We start from the raw sequence: 14,253 nt of genomic DNA, 5'->3' as shown, positions 1-14,253 counted from the left end.
GCTCGTGCCCGCGTCGACCGAAAGCTTTGTTTTCTTTCCTCTGTTTAGCTAAATGGACATTCCCGGTCGGAATATTATCGCTTTTTTACGAGAAAAATTGCATAAAAATGGATTTTAAACAGCGGTTGACATGCTTCGAAGTACGGTAATGGAATATTTAGATTTCTTTTGTCACGAATTGCGCCATGCGCACGACCCTTCTTTACCATTCGGATAGTGTCTGGGACGCACAAACAAAACGCCGCTATTCGGATATAACGATGGATTATTTTGGACCAAACCAACATTTATTATTGAAGTAGCAGTCTTGGGAGTGCATTCTGACGAAGACAACAAAAGGTAATCAAACTTTTATAATAGTAAATCTGATATTGGTGAGTGCTAAACTTGCCGGGTGTCTAAATAGCTAGCCAGTGATGCCTGGGCTATGTACTTAGAATATTGCAAAATGTGCTTTCACCAAAAAGCTATTTTAAAATCGGACATATCGAGTGAATAGAGGAGTTATGTATCTATAATTCTTAAAAGAATTGTTATGCTTTTTGTGAACGTTTATCGTGAGTAATTTAGTAAATTGTTAGCAAATTCCCCGGAACTTTGCGGGGGTATGCTAGTTCTGAACGTCACATGCTAATGTAAAAAGCTGTTTTTTGATATAAATATGAACTTGATTGAACAAAACATGCATGTATTGTATAACATAATGTCCTAGGTGTGTCATTTGCTGACGATCATCAAAGGTTAGTGTTGCATTTAGCTGTCTTCTGGGTTTTTGTGACATTATATGCTAGCTTGAAAAATGGGTGTCTGATTATTTCTGGCTTGGTACTCTGCTGACATAATCTAATGTTTTGCTTTCGCTGTAAAGCCTTTTTGAAATCGGACAGTGTGGTTAGATAAGACTCTCCTTTATCTTTAAAATGCTGTGAAATAGTCATATGTTTGAAAAATGGAAGTTTTTGTATTTTTGAGGAATTTGTAATTCGTGCCACGCCTATCATTGGATATTGGAGCAGGTGTTCCGCTAGCGGAATGTCTAGATGTAAGAGGTTAATGTGTGCTGACTACAAAGCTAGTGCTGACTAGGTAAAGCCAATGTGTTGTGCAAAAATACACCCAAGTAATGCTTTGGAATTCTCTGAATTAGATTGTAGACCAACACTCTAGAATAGATTGAATAGATTGTAAGCTAATCAGCAGCCATTTTCTGTAGTCAGAAAGAAAGGCCTCCTCATAGAAATTGCTTGATATTATAAGTGCGTTTTGTTCCCACATTGAAGGCCTCTATTACTGTCATGTAATCTATCAAGATATTTTGGTCAATGGGTTTAGCTTTCATGTTGCAATTTAGTCATTTTGAATTAGGAGGGGGGAACCCAAACCAGTACAGTGATCACATTTCATGGAAGTTGAAATGAGATGTGAGGTATTGATATTAATATGATTAATGGCAGAGTTAAAATGGCAGAGAGCAGTACAGCTCTAACAATAGTGCCCATACAAGTAGATATAGACATAATCTAATATGTGATTTTAACATTTAGAGTGAGTATACTGTTACTACACAAGCCTTTTTTCAGATCCAGCTCTACCGGTTGGCACATAGTGGTTGCTCCACTGAAAGTTTTGTGATTATGCTGCGGTACTTAGAGGTAATTTGTGGTTTAGGACGGTACCCTGCGTCACCACTTTATTGCTCCGGACCAGCACAAGGGGGAGTTTGAGCACTGATTATGCTTTTGGCTCCTTCTGTGTCTCTGACAATGAATGGGTGACATAAACCTAAATTGAAACTGATAATTGTGCACGACGTCAGTATTACTCACTAAAACTGTTGTTACACTACGGTCTAAGACACTGCATCGCAGTGCAAGCTGTGTTGCTACAGATGCTGGTTTAATACCCGTGCCGGCCTCGACTGTGAGACCCATGAGATGACTGTAGGTTTTTGGTTTCTCTCCCTCTAAAAACATTAAATAAATCATTCTAAACAACAAACTGGCTTTATTTACAAATTACTAACAATGTCTCACCCCATGTTCAAGAATGGCCTTTCTCGCTCATTTTACGTTATTTGAAAACAAAATAATCTCCAAAATATAATTAAAAAAAAAAGAAATCGATTATTAATTTAGAATGATATAAAAGCCCCTTGGATATTCTCACAGATATATTATTAACCCTGTTATTGGCAGGACAATATATATCGGTCATGGCTCCCGAGTGGCGCACAATAGGATTGCCTTGCAGTTCTCCAGCTGTATCCACTGAAAATGCGCGAGGTTCAAGGCACGAGGGCAAGGGGTGGGCCGCAGAGCCGCGCACAGAAGACAGACTCTGCCCATGGGGAACAGAGGAGGGAGGTCAGGTGGACCCCCACCCCGCCACACTCGGTAGCACAGAGCAACACTTTAAGGGGCATTGCATTAATAATGGCGCTGACTAGGGAAACATTCCCGCTGTTCTAGCAGGTAGCTGGACAATAGACCTGCCTAGATGGAGGGTAGGGGGAGAATCCTATCGTCAAATGTATTTCTAAGTTACATTCTAAGTTAAGTAGCATTATTATTATGTATCGCATACGACCGTGATTGGGAGTCCCATAAGCGGCGCACAATTGGCCCAGCGTTTCTCTCCCTCTAAATATAGAAATAAATGTTTTGGCCTTTACAAATATTATTTTGGCCTTTATTCAGATTACAATCGCTCACTTTCGAAATAACCTCCAAAATATTGTTATATATTATCAAGTTGATGGCAGTCATATAGCCGGCACCTACATTAAGCTGAGTGACTCACTCATTCATGGCTTTGGATCAAAATAAATAAGTACCAACATTCTTTCTGATAGTCTTTAATAAATACATGTTTTGGTTATCCTGACCTGGGTACTGTACCGTGTACAGTATTATGGGCTATTAGCAGGACAATATACCTTTACCAACACCTCTCTCTGTATTTTGATACTTTGTGGATGGGGCCTCCCCAGTGGCGCAGCCACCGCATCGCAATGCAAAATGCATTGCTACAGATAGCCATGCCGGCCGCCACCGGGAGACCAATGAGGCGGCTTTTGGTTTTAATTTAGAATCCTCCAATCCTCTATATGTAATTATTGGCGGACAGTCACTCCATATTTTTCGATATACTGAGTCTCGCTTGTGTTGAGTAATGCGCTGTTAAAAGTGTTGTAGGTCTTGTTTATTTAAAGAGCATATTGAAGTTAGAAGAAATAATTTTTGTCTAACCAAATCCTATGGTGTAGAAATGTTATGCTCTTAGTGTAACCTTTATTTAACTAGCCAACTCCTTCCTCCCCATCGGGGAATTGAACCCTGGTCTCCCACATGCCCGTGCACGACACAGGGATTCTTTAGCTAAATAGCTCAGTACTGTGTAGCCTACTCCCGACCGTCACGTTGTACAGCACCATATATTCTGTTACATCCTAATGGAAACCCAAAGGGTTTTTTGTTTTTCTTGGATATAAACACCATAATATTAATCAAATGAATTAAGCAAGTACCAGTCAAAAGTTTGGACACACCTACTCATTCCATGGTTTTTCTTTATTTTGACTATTTTCTACATTGTAGAATAATAGTGAATACATCACAACTATGAAATAACACATATGGAATCAGTTAAGAAAAAAATATTATTTAGGACAGCCTACTTCCTCCCCATCGGGGAATTGAACCCCAGTCTCCCGTGTGCCTGCACGACACGGGGGTTCTTTAGCTAAGTAGCCCAGCACTGTAGCCTACTCCCGACCGTCACGTTGTACAGCACCATATATTCTGTTACATCCTAATGGAAACCCAAAGGGTTTTTTGTTTTTCTTGGATATAAACACCATAATATTAATCAAATGAATTAAGCAAGTACCAGTCAAAAGTTTGGACACACCTACTCATTCCATGGTTTTTCTTTATTTTGACTATTTTCTACATTGTAGAATAATAGTGAATACATCACAACTATGAAATAACACATATGGAATCAGTTAAGAAAAAAATATTATTTAGGACAGCCTACTTCCTCCCCATCGGGGAATTGAACCCCAGTCTCCCGTGTGCCTGCACGACACGGGGGTTCTTTAGCTAAGTAGCCCAGCACTGTAGCCTACTCCCGACCGTCATGTTGTACAGCACCATATTTTCCGTTCCATCCTAACGGAAACCCAGAGGGTTTTTTGTTTTTCTTGGAATAGAAACACCATAATATTAATCAAATGAATTAAGCAACATTTCTTAAAATCAGTCTCATATAGTATGTTCTTACAAAAAGGATTTAAAATTCTCTAGTACAGCCACTATTGAAGACTATCAAATGCTTCTCAAAGATGCCCTCTGGTGGTCAAACTAGCACTAACTAACATTAATGGTACCAGTGGTTGGCACTTAAATAACGTTCCATAGAATTCTGCGGCACCACGCAAGCTGTGCTGCAGTACGCTGCAATTTCTACAGGACGAACCACTGCACAACCATATAGGAATTGATTTATTCCTGTGATGCATTGACTTAGTCATATAGGATCTCTCTGTACTTTTCTCTGTTCATCTTTCCCTCGATCCTGACTAGTCTCCCAGTACCTGCAGATGAAAAAATCCCCACAGCATGATGCTGCCAACACCATGCTTCACAGTAGGGATGGTGCCAGGTTTCCTCCAGATGTGACACTTGGCATTCAGGCCAAAGAGTTCAATCTTGGTTTCATCAGACCAGAGAATCTTGTTTCTCATGGTCTGAGAGTCCTTTGGGTGCCTTTTAGCAAACTCCAAGTGGGCTGTCGTGCCTTTTACTGAGGAGCTGCTTCTGTCTGGCCACTACCATAAAGGCCTGATTAGTGGGTTGCTATAGATAGATGGTTGTCCTTCTGGAAGGTTCTCCCATCTCCACAGAGGAACTCTGGAGCTCTGTCAGAGTTACTATCGGGTTCTTGGTCACCTTCCTGACCGAGGCCCTTCCCCCCCCGATTGCTCAGTTTGGACGGGCGGCCAGCTCTATGTAGAGTCTTGGTGGTTCCAAACTTCAATGCTGCAGACATTTTTTGGTACCCTTTTGTGCCTCTACACAATCCTATCTCGGAGCTCAACGGACAATTCCTTTGACCTCACGGCTTGTTTTTTTGCTCTGACATGCAATCAACTGTGGGACCTTATATAAACAGGTGTGTGCCTTTCCAAATCATGTCGAATCAATTGCATTTACCACAGGTGGACTCCAATCAAGTTGTAGAAACATCTCAAGGATGATCATTGGAAACAGGATGCACCTTAGCTCAATTCCGAGTCTCATAGCAAAGGGTCTGAATACTTATGTAAAAAAGCTATTTTCGTTTTCCATTTTTTTATAAATGTGCAAAAGTTGCTTTGTCATTATGTGGTATTGTGTGTTGTTTGAGGAAAAATTGTTATTTAATCCATTTTAGAATAAGGCTGTAACGTAACAAAATGTGGAATTTAACTAGGCAAGTCAGTTAAGAACAAATTGTTATTTACAATGACGGCCTACCCCTGACCAAACCCTAACCCGGATGACGCAGGGCTAATTGTGCGCCGCCCTATGGGACTCCCAATCTCGGCCAGTTGTGATACAGCCCAGGATTGAACCAGGGTCTGTAGTGATGCTTCTATTTTAGAATAAGGCTGTAACGTAACAAAATGTGGAAAAGGTCAGAGGGTCTGAATACTTTCCAAAGGCACTGTATGAATTAATGTTTATAAAAAAAAATATATATATAAGTAAACGTTGAGAGATGACAGTCTACCAGTAGGCTATCCCTTGTTTGGTGAAAGCAAATGTTCTAGGTTAAATGTACATTTTATGTAATAAATTATAATAATGTAATCTTCTAACATGCAAGAATTCAACCAAAACTATTTATGACAAGGAAAGTTGGAAAACTGAAAAAGCTTTCTTCTTATTGTCTCTTTTCAGGTTTTGAAGAAGATTGCTAAGTTCATCCAGGAGCAGAATGATAAGATCTATGCTCCACGAGGTCTGCTCCTCACTGACCCTATTGAGAGAGGCCTCCGAGTTGTATCCTTCTTCACAAAGCAGTGTGATAGCCATTAAAGCAACGTGTCTAGAAAGGTAACTCAGACTCTCATCCATATTTGCACCCTTTGAAGGGCTCTACTTTGTAAAGTAGTGCACTATGTATTGGGAATAGTGTGCCTTTGGAATGCAGACTCAATATGTGCTACGTTCACGGGATAAACAAGGTACTATATTTAGAATTAGAAGATCAGAAAATAAGTATTGTGCTTTTTTTTCAGTGATATTTCCTTTATGCGTTTCTTAGGTTTCGTCATGCAGGCTGATTTATATATTTAAGTCAGGGCTGAGCTGGGCTAGCTCCATGTTGATGTGTGCTGTGTAGTACTAGCTAGAACAATGAAGTTTCACAGTGACCTGCTGCTGATGTGTGACCGAGTTGGTATGTGGTGTTTCCACATGTGCATCCCAAATGGCACCCTATTCCCATTACAGTGCGCTACTTTTGACCAGAACCACATAGGGATTAGGGTGCCATTTGGGACGCATACCCAGGGCTCTGTGTGGTGTGCTCCCCTCTAGAACCCCTGCCTGTAAATGGAAACCAGGAGTCTGGGCAGCTCACAGTGGTACCCTGTAATAATACCAGATAAAAGTTATATTTAATCCATTTCATCTGCTCAAAATCAGAGGGTGCAGAAATGGTCTACGTTCTCCAAGTGTGTGGGGTGCAGCCTGAGTGACTGACTCAACATCCAAATGAATTGTACTGAGAGCTGGAGCAGGCACTGAAATATGACTGAAATTGTTTGCAGCTGAGGACCTCCTGTATGATTTCATTGTCTGCATCCCAAATGGCACCGTATGGTCCTCTGGTCCTGGATTATTTCTCCAGCACTGCAGAGGTGCTGATTTTGGCCTGGGAGCGGCTGTGATAGCAGAGTGGAGATTGACAGGAATGTCACACCTGCCCCCCCCCCCCATGTCTTCTCAATGCACCCGAACAAGTAATGTCTGCATTTTCGAGTGTCTGATTTGATGTTTTGACTATTGCTGCCCAAGTGCTTTACTCATAGCAGTATGTGTCTGTAGATGTAATATTTTCCATTGCCTTTAACTAAACATGATCAAGGTTGAAGTAACCATCTTTGAAGACAGGAGCCTGGGCAGATAAAATCTACAGTACTATGGTGAGTTTCAAGACACGGTCATGTCACACAGGATGTGTACAACAGATTGCATATGCCTCATTTATTCATGCCCATTCTGTATTGCTTACTAAATTACTCTGGAGCAATCTGAGGAAGAATACTGTCAAAAACTGCTCAAAGGGTGAAATCAATAAGTATTTGAGTAGTGAGTGCGTGAGAGCAATTTCTTTAATCTAATGATGGATAGATATGTGGCATGTTGTTGCATTGAAATATGGCTGCGCTTGCTTTCCAAGACTGAAATTTATATTCTTCCTGGTTTCACCCCATGCTGTTACGAAAATCATTGAGACCAAGTCATTGTCCCACAGCAATTTGTATTTACTCTCATGCTGTGCAGTTCCCATCTAACATGCTCTCTACAGTATCACGCCTCTCCGTTATGGGTTTCGAACATCGGAGAGTTCATTAAAATGTACTGGCAGACAACACAGGGTTTTTGTCCCAATGTATTTCAAGAGTACTACATATGTCATGAATCTATTCGCCTCAATCAAGCACATCTGTCCGCCTTGTGTAGGTTATTGCATATGACAAGGGACATAATTTCCCCCATTTAAGATCGCAACTATTTTCAACAACAAGTGTCACACTGCGAAACTGTTTGCGAACTCTTAATGACGATGTCTCAACCTGGTGTTTTTCAACAGACACTTCAGTCACGCCAAACCCAAACTGTCTCTGATAATGTTCTGCCTGTAGAGAGAGCAACCGTTCTTAATGGATCGGCTGAAGAACATGGCCCTATTTGTTCATCAGGTGCTGGTTCAGCTCCGGCCTGGTGGAACAAAGTGCAGACAGGGATTATTATTTTCATTAGAAATTCCTGCCGGGCACCTCTATACATGTATTTGTGAGGAATGTAAACTGCTCTTTTATAAGTAGCTGTTGCGAGAAGTCCGTTGGACTGTTGCCATGGTCTTTTAGGCAATCTGTCCTTCTGTCCGTGCAGCAAGCCCACTGGAAAGGCCCAATGTGAAGTGTTGTGATAGCATTGTCCCGCTACTCTGCTGCATGCGCTTCCTTACATAGCAGAGCAGAAGGCCCTGATGGCGGACCTCAGTGGACCTGTTGTGGAATTTCACTGTTTGAGGTGAAGTGTGTGATGAATGGTCCTCTGGTGTAATTGCACCAGACCGCAGTGTAGGAAAACAGGCGTTCAGCAGTTAATGGTTTCAAAATGAGTCATTAACAGACGACCGTGCCAAGTCTATCTCCCTATGCTCCTCCACCACAGTGCTCACTATTCAGGAGCAGGACCAGTGCCCTGTGTGTTGTCCTGGTTCTTCCTGGTGCCAACCTGCCAGCACACTGACTGGCACTGCTTTAGAAAGCGGGCAGCTGGACTATCTTGACCTTCAAATCATTAGTCTTTGGGGAGAATAAATGCTGTCAATTGTGAATATGTGAAAGGGTTTATGATATTTAAAATAAAGATACATGTTTTCACAGAAGAACAACTTTGAAATGACCGAATAGCTTTGATATAACAGAAGTTGATGATACAGTCAGGTAGTAAGTAGTGCACATTGTTGAGCAAGGTGATGTATGATGGTGGGTGTTTAGAGCCATAGAGATGAGTAGCTGGCTAACTGTGACATTTCTTTGGCAGATCCCAAAAAATAAACTAAGGCTTCACTAAAAACGTCACCAAAGTTTATCTGCATCATACTGGCTGCCGTTTTGTCTTTAAAAAATAAATATTCCTGCTGTTTAAGGGCGTTTTTCTCACTGACCTCACTTTTGGCAGATCCCAGACTGACTGGACAAGAGCTCTTGAGGGGCTGGTTCGATCTGGTTCTGACTCTGCTCAGCATCACCTGGGGCCTCATTTATCAAAGCTGCGTTCACACCAAAAAAATAGTCTAAACCTTACGTATGCCAGTTTTCCCTCAAATGTTGGTATTTATCCACTTTTAACTTGAAGGGAAAGTGTGCTTATCTCCACACAAATCTCAGACCAGCCGTACGCACAACTTCTAGTGGTAGATAAACATGTATCGCAAGCAAATATTGTTATTTTGAGAAAAAATGTAGGTGTTTGATGCACAAGAATTATAGTAATGGTAGGCTATTAAAAACATAGAGGCCTAATGATAGAACAGATGCATTTGCCATCGGTAAGGAGATCACATAGCAGCATGTAGCCTAATGCGTTTCTTTTACTTGTATTATATGCCTAAATTCTAATCATATAGCAGGACACGTCTCTCCTTTTCCACTCTTAGCGGCGTTGGCGGAAAGAGGATGTTTTTGGTTTTCAGGGATACAGTATTTTCAACCTAACTTCTGTTTCTCCTGGAGAAAGGAGAATAGCCAAACATGCTCAAAAGTAAATAGACCGGTAGCCTATTTAAATTTGACAGTGTGTAGGATACAGTATTGCTGTGCGATAGGAGTGCAACGTCATAGCCTATTTCAATTCAGAGCCTATACCAAGGCAGGAGATAGAAACACAATCATCTACTGATAAACAAAATATTGAACAAGAATTAGTATTTTCCATAGAAGTGCGCTGTAGCATTTACTTTTGAATTGTTCGAATAGGGAATCAAACTTTCAGAATGTGCTGCCAGTGTTTGGCACTCTATAGGTGGCATGCATTTTTTGGGTTGAAAAAGGTAAGTATTCTGCCCTCAGCTCTGCATAAACGTGATAAAATTTGCCATTGCACTTTCTTTTAGAAACTGTCATGGCCCAGTTCCAACATCTCCAAATCATACATCAAATGAGGGTGTTTGTATTACCATAAAAGGTAACAAAAACATGCGTATATGTTGTGTGCAGTAGTTTGATAAATCCCAATAATTTAGTTGTGCATGCAAATCCTAGTATCCCCACGTATGGCAGAATTTAGTGAGAAATGTACACACGGTTGATAAATGAGGCCCCATGGTCCTGGGTAGGTGGGACCACCGCCACACCTCCAGTCTGAGGACCACCGGAACCTTTAGTCTGCAGAACATCATACCAGCCCTCCTGGCTCCCATCCAGGATCCACATGTACTTTCTGACTACTGCGTCTCTGCAATCTCCCCTGTACTCGACTCCCTCACACTGTTCTATACTCCACTCAACTAACGCATGTACAGTATATGATGCTGGGGCTGTATTACCCATTACAATCCTAAAGGCCCCTCTAAAGTGAAATAAGATACGATTTGACAGTTACGTTGTTTTCTGTAATACATCCCCAGACTCCTAATTCTCTAAAATGTATTTCCTATCTCTGTATTTATAACCATTTACTTACTGTATCTTAAGTCTGTTTACTTTTGCCTGTACAGAGATTGCTTGCTTTACAAAACCAAATGGCCCAAATTATGCTTGCATTCTACTTGCATGTTGCGTCAGTGCTCAGATGGTTCTTTTGTAAAACGTAAATGTGCCATGCATAGTGTTTGTTTGGTGACTACTGTTCATTTTGCCGTGCGTTGATTGACTTGTTTGTATGTGTGTGGGTAGGCTATGTCTAGCTATGTAAGCACATTTGATTGCCTTCAAGTGAAGCGTTAGGCCGAGAAGTGCTCTTGTTTGTCTCCAGTGCCTGTAGTTTCTGTGAAGATTGCCTCTGTCAGCTCAGTGGGTTCAGGTCAAGTGTATCTTAGCATACTATTTTAGCAGCCATCTTATTTAGCTTATCTGAACTTTTGCTCGCTTTATTCTTGGCAGCAAGCATGTTAAAAATCGAAGACGATTCCTAAACAACCCCAACTTCTTGATTTCTTTGTTTTTGTATTGATCAATTGTATGAATGAAGGACATTAGATTGTTGTATAGATATACATTGACAGTACGTGGGTCAAATACAATGATTAATATAAACCCTGGATTGCTGATATGTATTGGCCAATGAAAGGCTTTGAAGCCAAAGGACAGCCATATTGGCACTCCTCAGAAGAAGCAGTTTTCAATTAAATGTATCAAAGACAAAATTACATGTATTTAAGTATTTTTTTATTGTAGTGGGGACGGTAACATTAGAACTTTAAAAAAAAATGATACTTTGACAAATGTTTTTATATATACAGTACCGGTCAGAAGATTGGACACACCTACTCTTTCAAGGGTTTTTCTTTATTTTTACTATTTTCTACATTGTAGAATAATAGTGAATACATCAAAACTATGAAATAACACATATGGAAATATGTAGTAACCAAAAAAGTGTTAAACAAATCAAAATATATTTTATATGAGTTTCTTCAAAGTAGCCACCCATTGCCTTGGTGACAGTTTTGCATACTCTCAATCAACTTCACCTGGAATGCTTTTCCAACAGTATTAAAGGAGTTCCCACATATGCTGAGCACTTGTTGGCTGCTTTTCCTTCACTCTGTGGTCCAACTCATCCCAAACCATCTCAATTGGGTTGTGGTCAGGTGATTGTGTAGGTCAGGTCATCTGATGCATCACTCTCCTTCTTGGTCAAATAGCCCTTACACAGCCTGGAGGTGTGTTGGGTCATTGTCCTGTTGAAAAACAAATGATAGTCCCGCTAAGCGCAAACCGGATGGGATGGCGTATCGCTGCAGAATGCTGTGGTAGCCGTGCTGATTAAGTGTGCCTTGAATTCTATATAAATCACTGACAGTATCACCAGAAAAGCACCATCACACCTCCTCCCCCGTGCTTCACGGTGGGATCCACACATATGGAGATCATCCGTTCACCTAATCTGCATCTCACAAAGAAGGCGGTTGGAACCAAAAATCTCAAATATGGACTCATCAGACCAAAGGACAGATTTCCACCGGTCTAATATCCATTGATCATGTTTCTTGGGCCAAGCAAGTCTCTTCTTATTATTGGTGTCCTTTAGTAGTGGTTTTTTTGCAGCAATTTGACCATGATGTCCTGATTCACACAGTCTCCTCTGAACAGATGTTGACATGTCTGTTACTTGAACTCAGTGAAGCATTTATTTGGGCTGCGATTTCAGAGGCTGGTAACTGGAATGAACTTATCCTCTGCAGCAGAGTTAACTCTGGGTCTTCCTTTCCTGTGGAGGTCTTCATGAGAGCCAGTTTCATCATAGCACTTGATGGTTTTTGCGACTGCACTTAGACATTTTCAAAGTTCTTGAAATGTTCCAAATTGACTGACCTTCATGTCTTAAAGTAATGATGGACTGTCGTTTCTCTTTGCTTATTTGAGCTCTTCTTGCCATAATATGGACTTGTTATTTTACCAAATAGGGCTATCTTCTGTCTACAACCCCTACCTTGTCACAACACAACTGGTTGGCTCAAAGGAAAGAAATTCCACAAATTAACTTTTAACAAGGCACACCTGTTAATTGAAATGAATTCCAGGTGACTACCTTGTGAAGTTGGTTGAGAGAATGCCAAGAGTGCAAAGCTGTAAATCAAGGCAAAGCGTGGCTACTTTGAAGAATCTGAAATCTAAAATATATTTTGATTTGTTTAACACTTTTTTTGGTTACTACATGATGCCATATGTGTTATTTCATAGTTTTGATGTTTTCACTATTATTCTACAATGTAGAAAATAGTAAAAATAAAAACCCTTACTTTTCACTGGTACTGTATATATTTGTATGTTTCATAATTATTTTTTATGTTTAGCTTACATAATGTAATTTTAAAGTATGCATTACGGAGTCTGTAATGGAATAAATGTGGCTAAAACTAATTTTGACTTTTCTATAGCTTCCAAAATATTTTTTACCATGGTTGGGGTGTCAAGATGGAGGTGTGGCAGCTTCAAAACAGCTCCTTGTCAGTTATCTAGTTTATGAGTAATTGGTTAAATATGACATTGCTCCATGGAATTACATCCATTTCATAATGATGTGTTTTGAATGTTAAATGCTGAGTTTCTTCTGTCTGACTGAAATCTGTTAGTGCTATATTACAGATAATCTAACACTACAGAAATGTCCAACTATAGATTATTGAACATTTTGAGGGTAGATTATAATGAAAGTCAGATTACTTATTCTCATATATTGTAAATATTATTTCAATGTATTCTGAAGATGGCAATGTTGAGCAAAATAAAAATGTATTTAATTTGGCCTTTTTAACATTAAACTCTTTGGTTTGATAAATTGGTATACCTTTTATGTCTTTTTTTTTTTCAAATGCAAACTGTTTCTTAACTTGTGAATTGTATCATAATAAATCAAACGTATACTTCTTCTACACTTCTGGATGATGCAGAAAATCATTCGGATGTTTTAGCTTAAAGTGGCAATTCTGCAGTTGAAACAATAACAGTGTGTTCCCCACCACTGTTTCAGTAAAAAGCTCAAATTCTTAGACAGAGCTATGGATGGGGAAGCAGGTAGCCTAGTGGTTAGAGCATTGGGCCAGTAACCGAAAGGTTGCTCGATTGAGTCCCCGAGCTGACAAGGTAAAAATCTGTCGTTCTGCCCCTGAACAAGGCAGTTAACCCACTGTTCCTAGGCCGTCATTGTAAATAAGAGTTTGTTCTTAACTGACTTGCCTAGTTGAATAAAAATCAAAAATGAAAGGATTGACAATCCATAACATCAAAAGTATAGTTTTAAACATGTTTTGAGGCTATGCAGTGTTTACATTTACTTTGTTTACAAACTTGGAGTAAAACAAGCTTATATTTTGGGTTCTGATGAGGTACGACAGTTGAACTAAGTTCATGAGATATTTGTTAGTTATACTCTTCAAGAATCAATGGGTACATATTATTAATTAAGTCCAAAAATGGTTGTTGCAACTTCAATTTGTACACGAACTGTATGATAATCTGTAATAGAAATGTTATCTCTAAATTGACATATCCACATCTTCTTTTGGGACAGTACATTCGACTGAGATTGGCCCTCTTCATCAATCCAATAGTAGCATGGATGCACAAACACTGGTTTCACACATACTGTGTGTGTACTGATGTCTGGTCAGAGTGGGGGGTTTCTTGAGGGAAAAGTTGCAACCTAGGGCTTGAAAAACAGGACTTCCCAGAAATCTGCTTTCAGTTCCAGGTAATATATTCTCTTGTCCACAAGATTTATAGAGGAGAAGCCTGACTAGATC

General features: G+C 40.0%; 1 protein-coding gene across 1 annotated transcript in view; it reads left to right on the top strand.

Moving 5' to 3' along the window:
• Positions 1 to 11,151, top strand: part of LOC106585131 (golgin subfamily A member 7) — a 32,745-nt gene extending 21,594 nt beyond the window's left edge. The window contains exons 4-6 of the mRNA XM_014170994.2: positions 5,946 to 6,047; positions 7,138 to 7,195; positions 8,967 to 11,151. Of these exons, the coding sequence (XP_014026469.1) occupies positions 5,946 to 6,047; positions 7,138 to 7,179 (144 nt within the window). The 3' untranslated portion in view covers positions 7,180 to 7,195; positions 8,967 to 11,151. The remainder of the gene's footprint in view (positions 1 to 5,945; positions 6,048 to 7,137; positions 7,196 to 8,966) is intronic.
• The last annotated feature ends 3,102 nt before the right edge of the window (positions 11,152 to 14,253 follow it).

This window comes from Salmo salar, chromosome ssa24 (genome assembly GCF_905237065.1).
Source record: "Salmo salar chromosome ssa24, Ssal_v3.1, whole genome shotgun sequence".
NCBI classification, from domain to species: domain Eukaryota; kingdom Metazoa; phylum Chordata; class Actinopteri; order Salmoniformes; family Salmonidae; genus Salmo; species Salmo salar.
Note: the sequence above shows the minus strand (reverse complement) of the source record. Positions and strands in the feature narration are given on the sequence as shown.